Source organism: Mustela lutreola, chromosome 10 (genome assembly GCF_030435805.1).
Source record: "Mustela lutreola isolate mMusLut2 chromosome 10, mMusLut2.pri, whole genome shotgun sequence".
Classification (NCBI taxonomy): Eukaryota; Metazoa; Chordata; class Mammalia; order Carnivora; family Mustelidae; genus Mustela; species Mustela lutreola.
In genome coordinates this window covers 71,075,723-71,096,817 of record NC_081299.1, presented here as the reverse complement: position 1 = coordinate 71,096,817, position 21,095 = coordinate 71,075,723, and the positions used below count along the sequence as shown (strand labels likewise).

Genomic DNA, 21,095 nt, shown 5'->3' with positions numbered 1-21,095 from the left:
TAAGGAATATTTTTTAAAAACCTATTAGTATCACACCCAGCACAGAAGTGTTCAGTAAATGTTCCCAAAAAGTCAAGGACCTGAACTTCGGTCTGTCCCCAGTGCAATGCTTTCGGGGTGGAAGGAAGTAGAGACATTCACTTACCCATTTCACAAACACTTATGGAATGCCTTTTATGCATCAGACACCATTGTAAGTAACAGGAATTCAGAGATCAAGAAGAAAAACGAAATCCCTTCTAATGGTTAAGATGCCACTAAACAAATAAATATACGTTGGGGTTGATGAGTGCTTTGAAGAAAAATAAGGCCAAGTAGGGTGATTTCAAGTGAGGAAGAGCCTTTCAGAGAGGCTGGTCAGGAGATCTATGGGGAGGTCACAGATGAGCAGAGGTCTGAAAGGAGTGATGCGAAGAGCCTTGAGAAGCTTGCGGGAGAGTGTTCAAAGCAGAGGGAGTGGCTCCTGCAAAGGCCCTGAGGAAAGAACAAGGTGGGGGACGTCAAAGAATGCGGAGAAGCTGCAGGCACGAGAGACAGCAGGAAAATGACAGGCAGAAGCCTGCATTGTAGAGCATCAGAAGTCATGGTAAGGACATGGATTTAGTCTGGAATGTGTTGGATAAGAATACCATAAAAATGTATTACCGTTTCAAAAGAGAATTCTGGCTTCTTTTGAGGGGATAAGAACAGAAGGATTCAAATAGGGGTTATTACAGCCGGCACGGAAAGAGCCGATGGGTATTTGGACTAAAGTGCTGATGGAGGAGACAAGAGATGTTTTGGGGAGAGTTTGAAGATGATGGTTGGACGTACATGAGAGAGAAAGGGGGCTTTGCCTGAGCAGCTGGGGATTGGCTAGGGAATGACCAAGGTGGGGAACACTGCGGCAGAAGCAAGTAAGGGATGGAAACCAGGAGCTTAACTTCGACCGGGCGAGTTTGAGATACCTGTGGAATGTCAAATGGCAGGATGAAGTAGGTCATTAAACGTGCAGATCTGGAGCTCAGGCGAGGGATTATGGGGAAGATATAAAGCTGGGGTTCATAAGCATGTAGTTTGTACTTACAGTCATGGGACTGGGTGAAATCATTCAAAAAGTGAGTATGGATTAAGAAGAAAAGAGATCAAAGATGGAGCACTGGGACACTGGCTCAGAGGTCAGAAAGATGAGGGTGTCCTGCGAAGAAGTCTGGGGAGGAAGAGCCCCATTCCCACTGACGGTAGCAGACGTGGAGTCCTAGAATGCGCTCCTTTCTGGCCCGCAAGTCCTGTGGTGTCATCCAGGCCTCAGCCCAATGCAGCCTTCGCTGCCGCCAGCTATGAATTTAGAGGGATTAATACAGAATAAACCTAGGGCATTGCCCTACTCAACACATATTCATTAAATAGTATGTATGAATGAATGAGTAAGTGAATATCGACAGATTTTATTTTATTCCTCTTTAAATGTTTTCAAACACTTACTTGCATTTGATTTTTCTCCCTGGCATGAAGGTTGCATTTGCTGCATTTTAAGGTCTGTCAGAGGCAATTTTTGATGAAGTCAAAAATCTTTTCTATTAGCTTTGATGGCTTAAACCATCCAGAAATTTATAAACTAATAATGAAAATATTTGATTCTTAAAAAAAGGGATGTGCAAATTTTATATTTTGCAATTTCATTGAATAAGATATTAGCGGTACCACCTACTAATAATATGCATTTATTCATTTTATTATGAAACCAAAACTTACGTAATACTTACAGGTCCAAAACACACTCTTAGCTGTGTGTGGGATCTAGTCATTGATACCCCTCTAAGAACAGTAATGAAAATTAATACTAATATGTGTCAGGTACAAAGTTTTCACATGCATTCCCTTTCTTTCATGATTCTCCTAGCATCTGTGAGAGTGAGACTGTTGTGACCTATTTCATACAACATAACAATTCAAAGAGTTAAATAACATTCTAGTGGTCAAATGATTAGAATTAGGCAGAACTGAGATTTGAACCCAGCTCAGTGTGATTGTGGAGCCTGGACTCTGTCTCGCTCTGCTCTGTGACCCCTTTTCATGAATCATCATCATCATCAATATCAATTTTACTTATAGCATAAAACTGAAAACATCATGCAAGCTTGGCCCACATAAGCATGTGTCTCCAAAAAAAAAAAAAAGAAAAGAAAAAAGAAATCACAGTGGAATTCTGGAATTTAGATGGAAACCGGAGGTAATCCCATTCAAGATTCTGTCAAAAATGGTAATGTTTTCTGTAATACTTTCTGGAAAGCTCGAGCCCAGAACTGGCCGTGGGTCTTCAGGGAGGCAGAGCAGCACCCCAGGGAGGACCAGAGCGGCAAAGTCACAACCTCAGCGTCCCCGTTGCCTCCCCAGTGAGAGCAAAAGCAAACACTCCTGGAAGAAAACAAAACCCAGCTACAGAAGGTCTTGAGCAAAATGAGCCATAATACTGAGAGCAGGGACAGTCGCCGGACAGCCTCTGTGCCCTGAGCCCGGCAAACGCGGTCAGGGGCGGTGAGGGGGTGGAAGGGAGCTCCATGGCATCCTCACAAAGGCAAGGGACTAAAGTTGGTGGTAATCGTGCTCCAGTTCAAGACTGAGCTTCACACATCTATTTGCAATATCTAGAGAGGTACTGTATCTGAATCTATTACTCTTCACTGGACGTGTTTTGATGAGATAATATATATATATTAAAGGGCATTGTGGACAGCAGCATGGCAGCTAAAAATAATTACTTATGTCTTGCTGTTAATGATATGACCGTGATCACAAATATTATGAGTAATTCAAAGTGTAACTTAAAAACTCCTTGCCACAGACACTATTGGTTATTTTGCCGTTATTAATTCAATATGTAAATTAAATGGGCCCTATTTCCTATCCTTTTGGATTCTGTCAATAGTTGCCATTCGGTAAGGTTCTTACCTTGTGAGGATGAACAGCTGGACTTTTGCTTTGCTTTCCATAATGATTCTACCTGTTGTCAGAATTCTTAACTGATCTTAGCTGATCTTAAATGATTATTGTAATTGCTTCCCAGTACTTGCTATTTTAGTTTTTTGTTATATGGCATTTAATGAGGCTTCAGTTTTGATTATAGAGTTGATTCATTCAAAAGATTTTACTTGGCTCTATTTCTCCGCCTAAAATTACAGCAGGACAGTGTCCCGTTTCATCTCGCGGTATCATCTGCAACTCATTTCCCTTTGTTCAAAGATTCCACTGGAGAGCTAAAACCAAAATTCAAATTGTCCCATGGACAGAAGATAGGTCTTATTCCTCAGTGAATTCCAATTCTAAAGGAACACATCTTCCATTGATGAAGAAAACAAGCAGGCCTGAACTAGGATCACCGAGGCAATAGAGATGGGATTTAAGGAATGTACAGTTATGGCCACAGCTGTTTCTCAGTCATGCCAGAACAACTCACTGTACTTTTCTTCTTGCATTCGAAAGAGATACTGGAAAAAAAAAAAAAAAAAAAAAAAAAAAAAAAAAAAAAAAAACCACCACCAACAAAAAACCACTTAGGAGCCAGAGTTAGAAAACTTAACATTTTAATCAGAATTTTCAATTGTAAGAACTTTAAAATTGGTTTTGAAACTAAAACAGTAAGCCATAACATTGCAAAATACTGTTATTGCTTCATAAAGGCACACTCTAAATTATAAACTTTCCTATATGGCTGATCTTATATTCGGTGAAAGCCCAATTATTTCTGAGGACTTGGTCTTCATTCAAAATAAAAGATTACACCCCGAAGCCTTAGAGACAACTCCCTGATGTACTCCTAAGCTGACAAGGAAGCATTTGCAGAGGGTCAGAGGCATTTCTGTCAATTCTGTGAAAAGATTTTGCATCCTAGCGTCATCTTGAAGTTTATTCTGATTGCTTTTGGATTCAAAAACGAGAGCTGTGAAAAGCAAAGAGAGGCAAAGCGGCCCTAGCAACAGCCCCCAGACCCGCCACTCCAGGGACACCTCTGTCCCTGTTGGTCCCCACTGTCTGGCAGCAGGTGAATGGACACTTTTTTGGCGCTGTCCATGCAGGCAGACAGAAGCCATGTTAAAGTGTTAGGCTGACAAGATGTCAGATTTTCCCTTGAACTTCTCTCCTTTGAGTACACGGGGACACATCACATGGTCTGAGTCTGGGCAGGCAGGACGGACAGGCTCCAGTGAGGTAGAATTTCAAGGGATGGATGTAAAGTCTTTTTTTCATTAAGCAAACTAATTTCACGGGTAAAAGATGAAAGAGATCTGGTCGAACAATACTTTGTGTCAAACAAGACACAGCAAGGATTTTGAGTGGGTCATGAGTTAGTGATGAGCCAACAGGTACATCGCTGCCCCAAAGCACAAAGGCGTGTCAGCTCCTCAGAGGTAACGGTTTTGCGTGATCTTTGTTGGCTGGATCATGCCTGACCTGGAGGGTACAGATCACTGCGTACCATGTCCTTAAAACTTGTCAGAAAAGGTTCCTGGTGGGATGGTGAAAAGTCTGAAAACTATATTATATGAAGAACAGTTGAGGGAATTTGATTTATTTAGTCCAGAAAAGGAAAGATTTGGAAAGTGGAAGAGGAGGAAATATTGGCTGTTCATGTTCAACACCTGAAGAGCACCTTGTGGAAAATTCTGTCGTAATAGCTCTGGAGGTTCCCCCCCTCCAAAGGAAAACCCAGGGCCAAATAGGGTAATAGTAGATGATTTCGAGCTCAAGGTCAAGAAGCTTTTTGTAATTGTTCCTTTCCCTAAAGTAGGCTGGGGTGCTTACTCAGTGGGGTGGTGACCTTGTCATACTGGGAAGACCGGGAAAAGGGCTGAATGCTATCAAGGGTAGAAGGGGAAGATGGCGGTAAGGTGGGACTCTGAGAGCTTCTGTTCAATGTGTGGGAAGGATGACCCCTGGAGATTCTGGAAGGCATCCTGGCCCACGTTGCACACTCTGAGGGTAGAGTCTTGGACCCTGTCACCCTAACAGTGACTGTTTTCTCCATCGCTGCAAAGCAGACTGTAGTCTTGTTATCTAATTTAAATCACCACCTACCAAAATAACATTGCTGTGGTTGCTGAAAATGGCCCCGGGATGCTGTGTTCCTCTATCTGAACTGGTGACTCATGCTCATGGGCATGAAGAAATGGGGCTCCCAGGCATCTAACCAGCCTGAGCCTTGCTCTTCTCAGCTGTGGGACCGAGACTGAATAGCATACTTAAGATCATGGCCTTCTGAGCTGCACTAAGTTCAAAGCCTAGCTCCACACCTTACTCTCTGTGCAAAAGTGTTGTTTAACTTCTGGGACCCCTCTGTCTGTAAACTAGAAATGACAGTGGTAGAGTCTGTCTCATGGGTTCTTGTGAGAATTAAGTGAGCAAAGGGTATTACCTACTTTGAGCAGCGCTCACTGCTGTTTTTATTTTTAAGTTCCACATGAAACATACCTGCCCCAGGCTGACACCTGCTCCCTTGTTTTCAGACAGCCTCCTTCTGTTCCCTTCTCAACCCTGAATTCCTGAGGCTCTTTTTGCAGTTCTGGAACATTTTGAGGATTTCTGTAGTTTAAATTGGTTGTTTCTCAGCTTTCCCTACTGTTGGGGTTTGGGGTACTTGCCTCTCGTGCTTTCCAGCTTCCAAATATGTTGCTGTCATCTCCTTGTCCTTGTGGGCTTAAGTTTTTATTGGAATTTAAGCACGAGAGGAAGCAAAATTAGATGTTTGTATTCGTCAGGATGGGAGAGCAGGATAAAAAGTCAGAGATCTTAAAGTGCTGTTTTTCAAACTAGGAGGGCACAAGATACCCCAGATAGAGATCCGGGCACTTGTGACAAAGCTTGATTAGGATGCTAAGTGGTGGAATTTCTAAAAAATAATGAAAAAAATTTTAAAAGATTATAGTAAGTGGTGGTAAGCTGCCTGTCTTCTGACCCTTCACACAAAGGAAACTTTTAAATAGCAATTTCCCTTGAAACTCTTAGGAGAAAGCTTATATTCTTTCTCTGTCCCTTGAATTTGTAACTCTCCTCCTGTCTTTAAAAAAGAAAATGTAAACACCCCAGGAGGTAATCAAAACATTGCCCACAGGGGCCAAAGAGAAAGAAGGTGTGGGGGAAGGCTTTTTGAAATCCAGACTGCTTGAAATGATAAGGAAAACAACTCTGTAGGTAGGGAAAGGCGGAGGTGTATGAGAACGGTATAAGGAACGAAAATACATTCCTTTACTGAGGGGAAAAGAAACTAATTTTGTCCTAAATCGAGGTTGGTTTGTTTAGAGAGGGAAAACTTCGAACAAAATTCTGAGTGAAAAAGTTGTGGAAGGTTTTTGTGAAGGGGAATCTTTGGAAAGGAGATTTACGGGTGGTCAGGACCGATGAAGATTGGAATAAGTAAGTTTTAAAAGTACGCTGGTAAAAGACTAAAATGTGGTTTTCTCTCTATTTAAGAAGGCAACATTTTCTTGGATTGTTGGTCTGTTCTTGATAAAAAAAGTTATAAACAAAGGTTTATAATTAAATTTAAAAATTATAAACAAAGGTTTATAAATACATTAAAAACAAGGTTTCTATGTTTTGTCTTTACCAGGTTTATAAGGAGCTCTCATCAGATTTTAACCACGGCAGTTTTTAAGTCTTTTGTTACCTGCAGAGTTGCTGTTTTACTCTGCTGTCTTGGCCAAATGCGTTCCTGCAAAAGTGCTTCATCTTCCAGGAGATTCATTGAAAAGGCTTTGACAAGTACAGGTTTCTGGTAACTACGATCAATTTGCCTTCACGTAGGAGGGATGATAATAAACCTTCCAAGTGTTCCCCCAAGGCCATATGCATAGCCCTACACTATGTCATGGGATGGTGGCTGGGGACCTATCCCTGGTCTCCTTCCTCACATCAGCACAGTGTACATCAGTGACCATAATATTAACATGAGGGGTTTGCCTCTGCCGTAGGACTTTGCTGGAGCTTCTGCGAGGAAAAAGATGGACAGGAAATCCACAGAAAATTCAAGGCCCAGGCGCTGCCATGAGGTTTTGGGTTTCACCTGGTCCGGTAAGAATTACAGTGTTCTAAACGTTATGATTAATAAGGTACAATCCTATCCAACCCCTAAAAATGTGAAGGAGGTGCGAGCCTCTGTAGGGATTCGGGGGTTGGGGAGGACTTTGATTCCCGACCTGGCATAGTACCTCCATCTCTTACTCTGCCGGGTAAAGAAAGGGCACATGTGGGACTGGGGATCAGAGCAGCAAGCTGGTTTTGAGAAAGCAAAAATAGGAGCAGAGCATTCTAAAGCTCTGGGCATCTCCTTAGTAGGACTAACATTTAGGTTAAATTGTGTGACTCCGATGATATGGATAGACAGAGGGGAGTGCCCCTAGCATTTTGGTCCCAGTTCTGGCAGGGGGCAGAAACCCAGTAGCAGCTCCTAGCAATGTACACAGCGCTCCTCCAGGCAGGGCCTCTCCCTCAGCAGCGTGGTCTGGCTGGTGATTATGCGTGAGCCCGGACTGGACCGTTAACCCTGTATGCTGACAGCTGCGCTGTACCAAAGGGATTAGTGCTGCGGCTTGGACAATGGGAGGCCAAGGGGTGGAGGATTACGAATAAGCCCTTGGGGGGTCAAGATGTGTGGGAAGCCTCTTCAGTCCATCGGCAAGATCTTGTCTGAGGCAGCCCTCACTGGTTTCCATGCTGCGGCTCACAAGGCACGGATAAGTCCTGGCAACGGGGAAGCTGATGCCCTACCTCAGACGCAAGCTTTAGCCAGTCACCCTTCAGTAGGTGCAGCAGACTGGGTGCACAGAAGGAATGGCCATCCCAGTGCCCAGGTGGGATGGCGTATTGCCAACGATGCCAAATTGCCCTTCGAATACACGACTTCAGTAATGAGGGAACAGACTCTCCTGTGGGTTCTAAACAACACCCAAGGCAACTGCTGAAAGAATCTGGGGCATTTGAAGTTCCCAACTGGTGAAGAACTGGCCAAATGATTATAGGCGCCCCCCCTCAAGTGAAGATGCTGTATATGGCCTGGTTTGTGTGGACCCTGTGTCTGGCCTAACCCAAGCCTTCCCCCGCTGTTGTGCACAACAGGCTGCCGCCATTAGGGAATTAGAGAAACTGAGTAGTGGGCATGGGTACCCGCATCATACAGACAGCACTGGGGAGTTACATTTTGAAGCTCATGATATATAAGACTGGGTTAAAAAAAAAAAAAAAAAGGAGGTTTTGTCCCCCTTATGATCCATAAGCAACAGGGTTGGTAGAAAGAAAAAAATATTAAAACAGCAGATCAAATTATTAACATCTAAAACTACTTTCGCCAGGTTGGTTTTATTCAAATTGATTATTTGAATGATTGATGATGAGGACCAGTTGCCCCATATGTCAGAATGGGGACCCCTTGCCAAGGCCCCCAACACCAAAGGGGTGTGGAAGTGGCAGGAAATAGCCATTGCTCCAACTCCTGACCAGGGGACAACATGCTATGCTGCCGAGAACAGCAAGCCCCGTCATGCCTGGGAAAGGAACTCTCTCCTGGACTTTGCAGTGGGGCTGACAGGGCTGGCGAGTTACTTCACATTCCTGCGTGAGGAGGAACTGTTCACTCTCCACTGGGATCCATTGTCCTGCTGCAAGCTGGACTTGCTGGAATGCATTATGCCTAAAATGGAACATCCACCCTGAGAGAGAAGGGAAGGTGGGGGTCCTGTTCTGGCATATTCTGTCTTCAGTCTATTTCCTCATGCCTGACCATGCTGTGTCTCTTGGCCAACAGGCATAGTATGCACAGCTGAGTCAAATTCCTAGATTGCCAACCTCCCTCTCTCCTCAAGCTGAGGTGGGCACTGTCTCCCTGGTGTGATTATCTGGCTGATGTCTGTGTTCCCTCCACGGGTTCGGAGATGTTAGAGCACGCATAGAAACCCTTAGTAAATTCTGTCAGCAAGCCCTGAATGATAACCCCCCAAATCTGTCCTTCCTGAACACTGAAATGACTCTAATGAGAAAAACTGTCCTCTAAAATATGATGGTCTTGGACAGTATTCCTACCTCACAAGGAGGCACCTGTGCCATTATCAAAACAATGTCCTCAGCTCATGCCCCATGAGTCTGCTAAGGTATCATCCTAATTAAATCACATGAGGACTCAGGTGAATGTCCTGAGTGGTCCAACTCCCAGCCTAGGGGAATTAATAAGTTGGTGGTTTGGTCCTGGGGCTCTTGACAGAAAGAGTTGTCACTGATTTGGGGAATTATTGTCTTCATCTGTGATTTCTGTTACGCGCGCCTGTATTGTTGCTGTGGCATCTGCCCCTGTTGCAGCAGATAGACAGCAAAAGGGCTGCCTCCATGTTAAGGAAACCCCTTGCTGCCCACTCAAGGCTCACTGTGGAAGAGGGAGGCACCAGGGGTGGAGTGTTGGGGGTGTCATCAAAAAGGCATGCCCGCCAGTTGACCTGGGAGCACTCTGAGGCTCCTCACCCCCTCCTCTTTGAACTGTGGGTTCCCCATGACGTTCCTGCTCCCAGAGGCTGCTCCAAGGTCATAACCTTGAGATAGTGATGCAGTATTGAAAACTGCATCACATAATATATGTGACTAGGCTCAATCAGGACCCCTTTATAAGCTTTTTAAGATTTGGAGAGCTGCTGCAGGAATCCATTCATCTTGCCATCACCCAAGACAAGCCCCATGTGTAAGCTCCTTTGCTCTTATTAAACCTGCCACGTGCCAACCTGGAGTGACCTGCTTCTTTCTTCCATCTCTCCCTGGCCTGTGTGTGCAGCAGCCAGTTTCGGAGCACACCAGGAAAACTCCAGAAACCCCCTCCCCACCGCACCCATGCCAACCGTGGTGCTTAGTCATCCCTATCAAGATTCCCTACTTCTCCCCTTGGGGGCCCCGCTTCCACTTTCAAACTGTATAAGGAGTACAAAGGACCATGACACAAAGGTACAGAGTGTTGAGGGGGTATAAATGGTACCGATGATATTGACTTGGCTGAGTCAACAGGTCTGCTGGGGGCCAGAGGCACTGGCTTGCCGGGCAGGTGTCCAAGGCAGCCTTTCTCCTTCACCCCACCTTCATGTCGCCCTTGGCCTAGACTGCCTAGCCCTTCCCATGTCAGCCCCTCCCAAGTCCGCTCTGCTGGGAGGCAGGGCCCGCCTTGTTGAGAGTCTTGACCTGAGCCAGGAGGTGGAGGAACCCAGTCCTGCTGCTAGTGACTGCTGTCATGTCCCCTCTGCAGCTTGGTCACCGGTGCCTCCTTGCCTGCCCACCACATGGCATCCCCGGGATCGCTGTGCTGCTGCTGTCCCTGCTGCCATTCTGGGCAGGGGCCCACTGCCCTTGTCAGGACCCAGCATTGTGCCAACCCATCACCCAGCACCCTGATTTCGAGGTCAGTGCCTCTCCCTTGCTTTTTCGGGACTGGTCCTTATGGCCTGGTAAGAAGTTAGAGTAAACCCGAGCCCTAAGAAGAGGTGGTGTGGGTGCAGTCACCAACTTTGATCACTCCCAAAGGGTCTCTTGATGGATTGCCTTCATTATATGATGAGGAAACTCGAAGAGGTTGAATAACTTTTCCCAGGTCTCACAATTAGCGCCTGCCTAAAAGAGGCAGGCAGGTATTCACAGGCAGGTCAGCCCAGGTCTAACCCTAAATGAAAATTCCTTTGTTGCCCTCAGGGCCTCTCGGATGGCACTCTGGGCATACTAGCAAGGACCTATTATGATGAGGTATTTCCGAGGTAGCAAGTTCCACTGTTTTCCAAGAGAATGAATATCTAGTATGAGAGATCTCAGCTCTCCAGGAAATCAGAATGCAGAATATTCTCCTTACCTTTGCTTTTCCCTATCTACCAGCCCTTTCTTAAAGGCCCCTCAAGACCATCCAAGAAGGATGATAAAAATTATTTTCTTTCTATCCACCTAACCATTTATAAGGCTTTGGGGAACTTTAATTGGACACCTTTTCACAGGCAATATGAAAATCAGCTGACACCTAGAGTTTGATGCCTGCAACAGGAGTTGGAGGGGGAAAGGTTTAATCCTGTGAAAAAAGATAGAAACCTTCTTTATGAGGAGCCTCCGTACCGTACTGTTCTCCAGAGTAGCGCCATCCATTCACATTCCCACCAACTGTGCAAGAGCGTTCCCCTTTCTCCGCATCCCCTCCAACACCGGTTGTGTCGGGGGTATTAAGGAGGGCCCTTGTTATGATGAGCACTAGGTGTGGTGTGGAAGTGATGAATCACTGACTTCTACTCCAGAAACCCATGTTGCAGTGCATGTAGGCTCACTAAGATTTAAATTTAAAACAAAACAAAACAATGAATACTGTTACGCTGAAAAGAAATAAAAAATTAAAAAAAAAAAAGGAGAAGAAGAAGGAGAAGGAGAAGAAGAAGAAGAAGAAGAAGAAGAAGAAGAAGAAGAAGAAGGAGAAGAAGAAGGAGGAAAAGACTAAGAAGAAAAAGAAGAAGAAAAAAGAAGAAAGAAGAAGGAAATTTCCTAAAGGAACGGTCAGGAGGCCAGGCAGGGGGAACGCTCACCTCCTTGTCCAGTGCAGACCTGATAGGGAAAGCAGGGTCTTAGCAGGTGGTACTACTTTACTGCCCTAACGGGGTAAAGGCTGCCTTTCTTCTGGGCCATCGGTACAACTTAGCCAATGAAAAGCCACTGTACTTCAAACTCTCGGTTTACTCCAATCGACTTTTTGTTTATAACAGCCTTTCTAACTCCCTCCTTTCCTCTATAAAAAAAGTGTTTTTCTCCTTTGTTTTTTGGTTTTTCTGTAGCTTGTTTGTCCTGGTTTGCAAGTCTCCGCAGTTCCCAAATAAACACTTCTTTGCTGGTAAGATAGCTGACAGTTATATTTTTAAGATTGGCAGTACTTAGCTGAGGTGGGATCCAGAGAAGAACCCCCCAACCCCCCATCCCCCAGCAACAGCCCAGAGGCTGATAAGGAAAGAGGTGCTGGTACCCACAAGCCTGAGCCTTGCCCACACTGGGTGTTTTTTTTTTTTTTTTTTTAAGACTTTATTTATTCATTTGAGAGAGAGAGAGATCACAAGTAGGCAGAGAGGCAGGCAGAGAAAGGAGGAAGCAGGCTCCCTGCTGAGCAGAGAGCCTGATGCGGGGCTCGATCCAGGGACCCTGAGATCATGACCTGAGCCGAAGGCAGAGGCTCAACCGACTGAGCCACCCAGGTGCCCCCACACTGGGGTTTGAAGGTAAGTCTTGTCCTGGATTTCAAGCTCCACGCTTTGTGTTTGAATTTTCTGGACATTATTTGGGATTTGTTTTAGGGCTTTGTTTTTGTTTTCTGGGAATACTCCCTTGGCCCTTGGTAGGACTCCTGTTTGCAACTGGATTGTTCCTACTGGAACTGTGCTGGCCTTTGGTCTGATTCTTTCTGGAACCAGGCTGTTCCTGTTGAAACTGCTGATGAGGAATTTTTCTTTTTAGAGGAAAACCTCCAGGAAATGGAATCCCAGTCATCAATCTGATTAGAGCATGCCCCAGCCAGGCTCTGGCTAGTTTTATTTTAAAACTATGGTCTCAGGGCCTTTGGCTCAGCTGGTGATCTCGGGTTCTGGAGCCCAGCCCCATGTGGGGCTCCCTGCTCAGTAGGGAGTCTGTGTCTCCTTCTGCACTTCTCCCTGCTCATTCTCTTTTGTGCTCTCAAATAAAAATCTAAAAAAACAAAAAACAAACAAAAAAACAAAATCGGTCTCTCCTGTGTGCATTTATAACTAAATGGACTGACTTAACCCAAATGTAGAGTATCAGTGGCCATTATAGGGAACTTCCATCTCCCTAAACTTGCTTAACTCAAAGTTTAAAAAAAAAAAAAAAAACATAGAAATACATAGAAAGCTATGGCTCCAAAACAAAAAACTGAATGGGATGATTATTTTAAATGGTACCTCAAGCCTTCCAAATATTCTCAAGATTCTAAGTTTGCATCTTTGCAAGATATTATTTCTAATATGAGGCAAACAATTGAAAGGCATCAAAATGGCTTCTGAGGCCCTTTTCCCTCCCTCATCTTCTTTGCAGACGTGAATCTGTCTCCTCCTTCCTTTCCTGAGTCTCCTAAAAACCACACTTTATTTAAAAAAAAATTTTTTTTTAAGATTTTATTTATTTATCAGAGAGAGAGAGGGAGGGAGGGAGCACATGAACCGGAAGGGGAGAGGGAAAAGCAGACTCCCCGCTGACTGCTGAGCAGAGAGCCCCAGGTTGGACTAGATCCCAGGACCCTGAAATCATGACCTGAGCTGAAGGGCAGACACTAACAGGTTGTCCATTTTTAATTAGGACATAGTCTTGAATAAATATGGATTACAAATTTCCACTATTAAATTAATAGTAGAACCATTAGTAAAGATACCATTTTAGTCCAAAAATAGTATGAATTATCATAAAGGAGAACATTCCTTTGAGCTATGGCAGAAGTTTGACAGAAATATCAGTGAGGGGGGTTACTTTGTCCTCTTGGAGTGAGTCTGAAATGCCCAGGAACCTTAAGAGCCAGGGCAGCTGACAAAAATATGGCATCTAATGCATTTTGGACATAGGCATTTTAAGATTTATTTCCACTGGAGATAAGGACAGCCCATTGTCCCCAGAATATTCCAAAGTCATGAGATACCCCCCAAACATACCAACGAACAGTATAAATGTTGCAAATTTTATCCTTGGCTAAGGTATGAACTCAAGTAAGGACATATGGTTCAGCCTGTTGGGCAGAAGTATCCAAAATGTAAAGGTGGTTTTTCAGTGATTTCAAAAGGCGTTGTAATAGAATACTCAGTATGATATTTACGATTTTCATCCTTTAGATAAGACCCATCAGTTAACCATGAAAAACTTGTGCTAGTTAGAGGAGTTTTATATAAATTGTCACAGGGATTCAGAGGTAATCTGTCAGCACTAAGCAGTCATGACGGGTTTCATCTGAATTCAAATGTACTCCTTATTCTGAAATCAGGTACCTCAAGTATCAAACCCGAGTTTGAGAAAACTGCAGTTTTTCTTTGGAGACTTTATGTCTCTTTAAGGCCAAAATGTCAACAGGTGGATGCATTCTTCCTATGCAGGGGTTTGAGAAGGGGAGAAGAGAAACAAATCATCTGTGTATCATATAACAAGGTAGAGCCTGCAGAAAACTCTGTCATCCACATCAGCTTTTAAGGTTCATGAAAAGTTAAAAGGACTCTGTGAAACCCTGGGCATTATGGTTCAGGTATATTTCCTTTCTTCCCAAGTGAAAGCAAAGAGATATCAGCTGTCCTCATCAACTGGTATACTAAAAAGGTGTTGCATAGATCAATTACAGTGAAACATTTGCTTTCAGTGAGAATCCATGTTAGTGATTATGAGGGGGAAGTAGGAGCCACAGGGTGCCAAGAAATAACAATGTTATTTATTGCTTGGAGGTCTTGTGCCAAATGTCTGTTCATGTCTTCTGCCGATTTTTAATTGGATTATTTGGGGTTTTGGTGTTGAATTGTATAAGTTCTTTCTATAATTTGGATACTAACATTTTATTAGATATGTCATCTGCAAATATCTTCTCCCATTCAGTAGGTTGTCTTTTAGTTTGGTTGATTATTTCCTTCAATGTGCAAAAGCTTTTTATTTTGATGTAGTCCCACTAGTGTATTTTTGCTTTTCTTCCTCTTGCTTCAAGAGATCTATCTAGAAAAATGTTGCTACAGCATGGCCGATATGAGAGAAATTACTGCCTGTATTCTCCTCTAGGATTTTTATGGTTTCATGTCTCACATTTAAGTCTTTAATCCATTTTGAATTTATTTTTCTGTATTACATGAGAAAGTGGTCCAGCTTCATTCTTTTATGGATAGCTGTCCAATTTTCCCAATACCATTTGTTGAAGAGACTTTTTCTCATTGCATATTCTTGCCTCCTTTGTCAAAGATTAATGTCCATATAATTGTGGGGTGATTTCTGGGCACTATATTCTGTTCTTTGATCTATGTATCTGTTTTTGTGCCAGTACTGTACTGTTTTGATTACTACAGCTTTGCCGTGTATCTTGAAATATGGGATTCTGAAACCTCCAGTTTTGTTCTTTTTTTTTTTTTTTCAAGATTATTTTGTCTATTCGAGGTCTTTTGTGGTTCCATAGAAATTTTGGTAGTATTCTAGTTCTGTGAAAAATGCTGTTGGTATTTTGATGGGGATTGCTTTAAATCTGTGGATTGCTTTGGGTCATATGAACATTTTAACAATATTGGTTCTTCCAATCCATGAGCATGGAATAGCTTTCAAGTTATGTTGTTTTCAATTTCTTTCATCATTGTTTTATAGTTTTCAGAGTATAGGTCTTTCACTTCCTTGGATAAGTTTATTCCTAGGTATTTTATTATTCTTGGTGCAATTGTAACTGGGATTGTTTTCTTAATTTCTCTTTCTGCTACTTTGTTATTAGTGTATAGAAATGTAATGGATTTCTCTATATTTTATATACGAAAATCTTACTGAATTCATTAATCAGTTATAGTAGGTTTTTGGTGGAGTTTTTAGGGTTTTCTATATATAGTATCATGTCATCTGCAAGTGGTGACTGTTTTAGATTCTCCTTGCCAACTTGGATGCCTTTTTCTTTTTCTTGTCTGCTGTGGCTAGAACTTCCAGTACTATGCTGACTAAAAGCAGTGAGTGTGAACATCCTTTTCTCTTTCCTGATCTTAGGAGAAAAGCTCTGTTTATCACCACTGAATATGATGTTAGCTGTGGGTTTTTCTTATATATTGAGGTATTTTCCCTCCAAATTTGTTTGTGGTCGAATGGATGCTGTACTTTGCTGAATGCATTTTCTGAATCTGTTGAAATGATCATATGGTTTTCATCCCTTCTCTTGTTGATGTGATGTATCTTGTTGATTGATTTGTGAATATTGAACCACTTTTCTAGCCCAGGAATTAATCCCACTTGATTCTGAGGAATGATTTTCTTTAATGTAATGTTGGATTTGATTTGCTAATAGTTTGTTGAGGATTTTTTTGCGTCTTTGTTCATCAGAGATACTGGCCTGTAGTTGTGTGTGTGTGTGTGTGTGTGTGTCTTTGTCTGGTTTGGTTATCCAGGTAATGCTGACCTTATTAAATGAATTTGGAAGCTGTCCTTCCTCTTCTATTTTTTTGGACTGGTTTGAGAATAGATATTAACTCTTTTTTAAATGTTTGGTAGAATTCACCTGTGAAGCCTTCTGATACTGGATTTTTGTTCGTTGACCATTTTCTGATTACTGACTTAACTTCATTGTTGGTAATCAGTTTGTTCACACTTTCCATTTCTTTCTGATTCAGTTTCAGGAGGTTATATGTTTCTAGGAATTTATCTATCTCTTCTAGGTTGTCCCAGTTTTTGGCATATTGGCATATTCTTTCTGTGGTACTAGTTGTTACTTCTCTTTTATTTCTGATTTTGAGTCTTTTTTTTGGATAGTTTTGGCTAAAGTTTATTAATTTTGTCTATATTTTCAAAGAAGTGGCTCCTGATTTCATTGATCTGTTTTAATTTTTATTATGTCCATCCTCTTACTGGCTTGGGGTTTTATTTATTCTTTTTCTAGCTCTGTTAGGCGTAAATATAAGTTGTTTGAGATTTTTCTTTGTTCTTGAGATAAGCTGCTATTATTCTAAAATTTCCTCTGAGAACAGCTTTTGCTGCATCCCAAAGATTTTGGATAGTTATGCTTTCATTTGTCTGCATGTGTTTTATTTCCTCTTTGATTTCTTGGTTGACCCTCTTATTGTTTAGTAGCATATTATATTACCTCCATGTATTTGTGGTCTTTCTAGATTTTTTTTCTTGTGGTTGATTTCTAGTTTCATAATATTGTGATCAGAAAATATGCATAGTGTGATTTCTATCTTTTTGAACTTGTTGACTTATTTTGTGTCCTCACATGTGATTTATCCTGGAGAATATCCCATATGCCTTTGAAAAGAATGTATTCTGTTATTTTAGGATGGAATATTCTGAATATATTTATTAGATCCCTCTGGTTCAATGTGTCATTCAAAGCCACTATTTCATTTTTTTTTAATTTTTTATTTTTTATAAACATATATTTTTATCCCCAGGGGTACAGGCCTGTGAATCACCAGGTCTACACACTTCACAGCACTCACCAAAGCACATACCCTCCCCAATGTCCATAATCCCACCCCCTTCTCCCAAACCCCCTCCCCCCAGCAACCCTCAGTTTGTTTTGTGAGATTAACCACAATGAGATATCACCTCACACCAGTCAGAATGGCTAAAATAAACAAGTCAGGAAATGACAGATGCTGGCGAGGATGCGGACAAAGGGGAACCCTCCTACACTGTTGGTGGGAATGCAAGCTGGTGCAGCCACTCTGGAAAACAGCATGGCGGTTCCTCAAAATGTTGAAAATAGAACTGCCCTATGACCCAGCAATTGCACTATTGGGTATTTACCCTAAAGATACAAACGTAGTGATCCAAAGGGGCACGTGCACCCGAATGTTTATAGCAGCAATGTCCACAATAGCCAAACTATGGAAAGAACCTAGATGTCCATCAACACTATTTCATTTTTGATTTGTTTAGAGAATCTATCCATTGATGTAAGTAGGGTGTGAAAGTCCCCTCCTATTGTATTGCTGCTGATTACTTCCTTTGTTATTAGCTGCTTTATGTATGGGGTGCTCTCTTGTTGGGTACATAAATGTTTACATTTGTTATATATTCTTGTGGATTATCCCTTTTATGGTTATGTAGTCTTTGTCTCGTTAGTCTTTGATTTAAAGTCTTTTGTCTGATTGATACCTGCCTATTGCTGTCTCAGCTCTCTTTTCATTTCCATTTGAATGAGAAATGCTTTTCCATCCCTTCACTTTCAATCTGCTTGTGTCTTTAGATCTAAAAGGAGTCCCTTGTAGGAAGGATATAGATGGGTCTTCCTTTTTTTTTTTTTTTTGGTAGGCTCCATGCCCAGTATGGAGCTCAATGTGGGCTGAAATCACGAGTCAGATGCTCAACTGACTGAGCCACCCAGGCACACCCAGGTCTTGCTTTTTTATCCATTCTGTCACCTTATGTCTTTTGATTGTTGGAGCCTTTAGTCCATTTACATTCAAAGTAATTATTGATAAGCATGTACTTATTGCCATTTTGTTATTTGTTTTTAGTTGTTTTTGTAGTTTTTCTCTGTTCCTTTCTTCTCTTGCTCTCTTCCCCTACAGTTTGCTGGCTTTCTTTAAGGATATACTTGGATTCCTTTTTCTTTATCTTTTTGTACATCTATTTTTGTTTTTTTGTTTGATTTGGTTACCATTATGTTTATATATAACATCTTAGGCATATATCAATCTGTGTTAAATGGATAGTCACTTAAGTGTGAATCCATTTTGGAAGCACTAAATTTTTACTCTTCTCCCCTTCATATTTTCAATGTATGGTATCCTAATTTACATCCTTTTATTTTGTGAATTCCTTGACTGATATTTATAGATACACTTAATTTCACTGGTTTTGTGTTTCCAACTTTTCTTACTGTCTTTCCTTTCCATTCAAAGAGTCCCTTTTAACATTTCCTATTTCCTATAGCACTGGATTAGTGGTGATGAATTCCTTTAACTTTTGTTTGTCTAGGAAACTATTTAGCTTTCCTTCTATTCTGAATTAAAATCTTGCCGGATAGAGTATTCTTGGTTGCAGATTTTGTTCGTTTGTTTTTTAGCACTTTAAATATATCATGCCACTCTCCTCTGGCCTGCAAAGTTTTTGCTGAAAAATCAGCTGATAACCTTATGGGATTTCCCCTATGTAACTGTTTGCTCTTGCTGTTTTTGAAATTCTCTGTTGATCATTATCTTTTGCCATTTTAAATACTATGTGTCTTGATGTGGACTTCCTTGGCTTGATTTTGTTCGGGTCTCTCTGTGCCTCCTAAATTTGGATATCTGTTTTCTTCCCAAGATTCAGGAATTTTTCAGCTATTACCTCTTCCAATACATTTTCTGTCCCCTTTCTCTCTCTTCTTCTGGAATCCCTATAATGCAAACGTAATTATGCTTGATGGTGTTATTGAGTTCCCTTTAACTTATTTTCATTTTGGGTTTATGGATGTATGCCTCTTGTTCAGCTTGATTACTTTCTATTAGTCTGTCCTTCAGGTCACTGAACTGATCCATTCTTCTGTTTCTTCTAGTTTACTTACTATTTATTCCCTCTAGTATTTTTTAATTTCAGTTATTGAGTTCTTATAAAAGAACCTGTTTTATTCTTTTTGATGTTTTCTGTCTCTTTGTTGAGGGTCTGGCAGAGGGTCTTCCCTCTCTTCTCAAGTCTAGAGAGTATCTTAATGACTGTCACTTTAAATTCTCTTTCAGGTATTTTACTTACCTCTATTTCATTCAGCTCTCTTCTGTGGTTTTGTCCTGATCATTCATTTGGGACATATTCCTCTCCTCATTTTGACTAACTCTTTGTATCTAGACTAGGGAGGGAAATGGTGCCTACCAGCTCGTTTGTTGTTAAAGCCTCCTAAAGATCCCTGCCCCTCCAACACACACTATTATTAAATCTGCTTCTTATATATCTCTGGTGTTTTTCAAACTGCTGCTCTATGCTGTGTCTCAGTGGAGCTGTTTGGTGTGCTGTCTCTTTAAGGGTGAGAACTCAGTTGCCTTTTGTGCTCTGGGTCTCTCAGAGCCAAGCCAGCTGATTTTTTTTTTTTTAAAGTTCCAGGTATTAAGCCCCTTTGATTGTAAGAACTCATGAAATTTGGCCCCTCCCATTTTCAAAGCCAAAGATTAGGGGGACTTGTCTTCTGAGAGTGGGTTCCTTGTGCCTGGGGTGGGGTCTGCTCCCCACTGCTACCTGTACCTGTGGTATCCCTCCCTACCTGTAGGTCAGTTTGGCTCCTGACCACATCTCTGTCCTTCCTGCCCTCTTTGATGTGTTCTCTTCTTTTATATTTTGCTGTGGAGACTCTGTTCTTTCAGTCTATGGGTTGTCATCAGGGCTCAGAAATAAGCATACTTGGGTAGAGCAATCTTATCACAATGTACTCTCAGGAGATTTTGTTGGATAAAAATTCCTCCATAAAGTCTTCTTTCTCACTGGAAAGACCCTTACTAGGAATTGCAAACTAATCCTTGTGCCAAAGAACTCCAGGGAATAGACTCTTGGATTCATGTAATTCACCTAAAGAAAGCACCAAACTATAACTGGACCTGATGGCATAAAAAAATAAAGATTTCCTGGAATTGAAGCATGTGACATCTGATGAGACAGCTTTCTCAGGATTCCTGGACCAGGCCTGTATACATTTTACTCACCATTGATGCTTCTTTATCTTTTATGGGAAGACAATGCCTCTTCTTTATTTCCCAAGACCTTGTAAAAGGCAGAAACCTCTTTTGATTATAGCTTTTTGGAAATCGCTTCATCATGATCCTGGGACAAATTCGTTTTCCGCCTGCTCTATTTTTGAAGGGTTAGAAAGTTCAGAATTCACAAGTCTTTCATCTGAACTATCGACTAACTTTGGATTCTTATCCAGATTCATGGTTTCTGAGTTTGCAACCATAGACTGTATTTTTAATAACACATTTGATTCCAAATGGTTCTTTGAGATAACAATACTGTTGTAAAACATCTTTGAGTTTGTGCTGTTTTGTAAAAAGTTCATCAGCTACTGCTTCACATTTATTCCTGCACTGTAACTTCTCATGATGCCTCATTAATTCTTTTTTAGTGTTGTCTTCTAGTTTTTATGATTCTGTTTTCATGGTCTCTATAATTGGAGCTTCCCAGGAGGGATACATGACTCCAGGTTTGCCTTCATAGGATTTCTCTCCCATAAGTTGGAATAAGTGTCAATAAATATTTCAGTGGCTACTTCAGACCTAGAGTCCTGGTTTAGAACCATTATAGAAAATGGAATTGGTATGTTACTTCTGTTTTTTATATATAACTTTTTATTTTGTTGCCTGTTAGACTTTAAAAAAAATGTTGTATCCACTAACGTGATGCCAGCTCAACCCTTTGAGATGATTTCTAATACTTAGGACCTTGAGTAGATA

The 21,095-nt window shown here is 41.7% G+C and overlaps 1 protein-coding gene across 5 annotated transcripts in view; it reads left to right on the top strand.

Annotated features, from left to right (window-relative positions):
* CTBS (chitobiase) overlaps positions 1 to 21,095 on the top strand; it is a 70,064-nt gene that overhangs the window by 25,148 nt on the left and 23,821 nt on the right. For 3 of the 5 annotated variants that reach the window (XM_059138036.1, XM_059138034.1, XM_059138035.1), the window contains 4 exons: positions 2,095 to 2,212; positions 6,587 to 6,751; positions 6,948 to 7,047; positions 10,250 to 10,402. In XM_059138036.1, coding sequence (XP_058994019.1) covers positions 2,136 to 2,212; positions 6,587 to 6,751; positions 6,948 to 7,047; positions 10,250 to 10,402 — 495 coding nt within the window. In that variant the 5' untranslated portion in view covers positions 2,095 to 2,135. The remainder of the gene's footprint in view (positions 1 to 2,094; positions 2,213 to 6,586; positions 6,752 to 6,947; positions 7,048 to 10,249; positions 10,403 to 21,095) is intronic. The other 2 variants (XM_059138037.1, XM_059138038.1) reach the window with 2 other exon arrangements.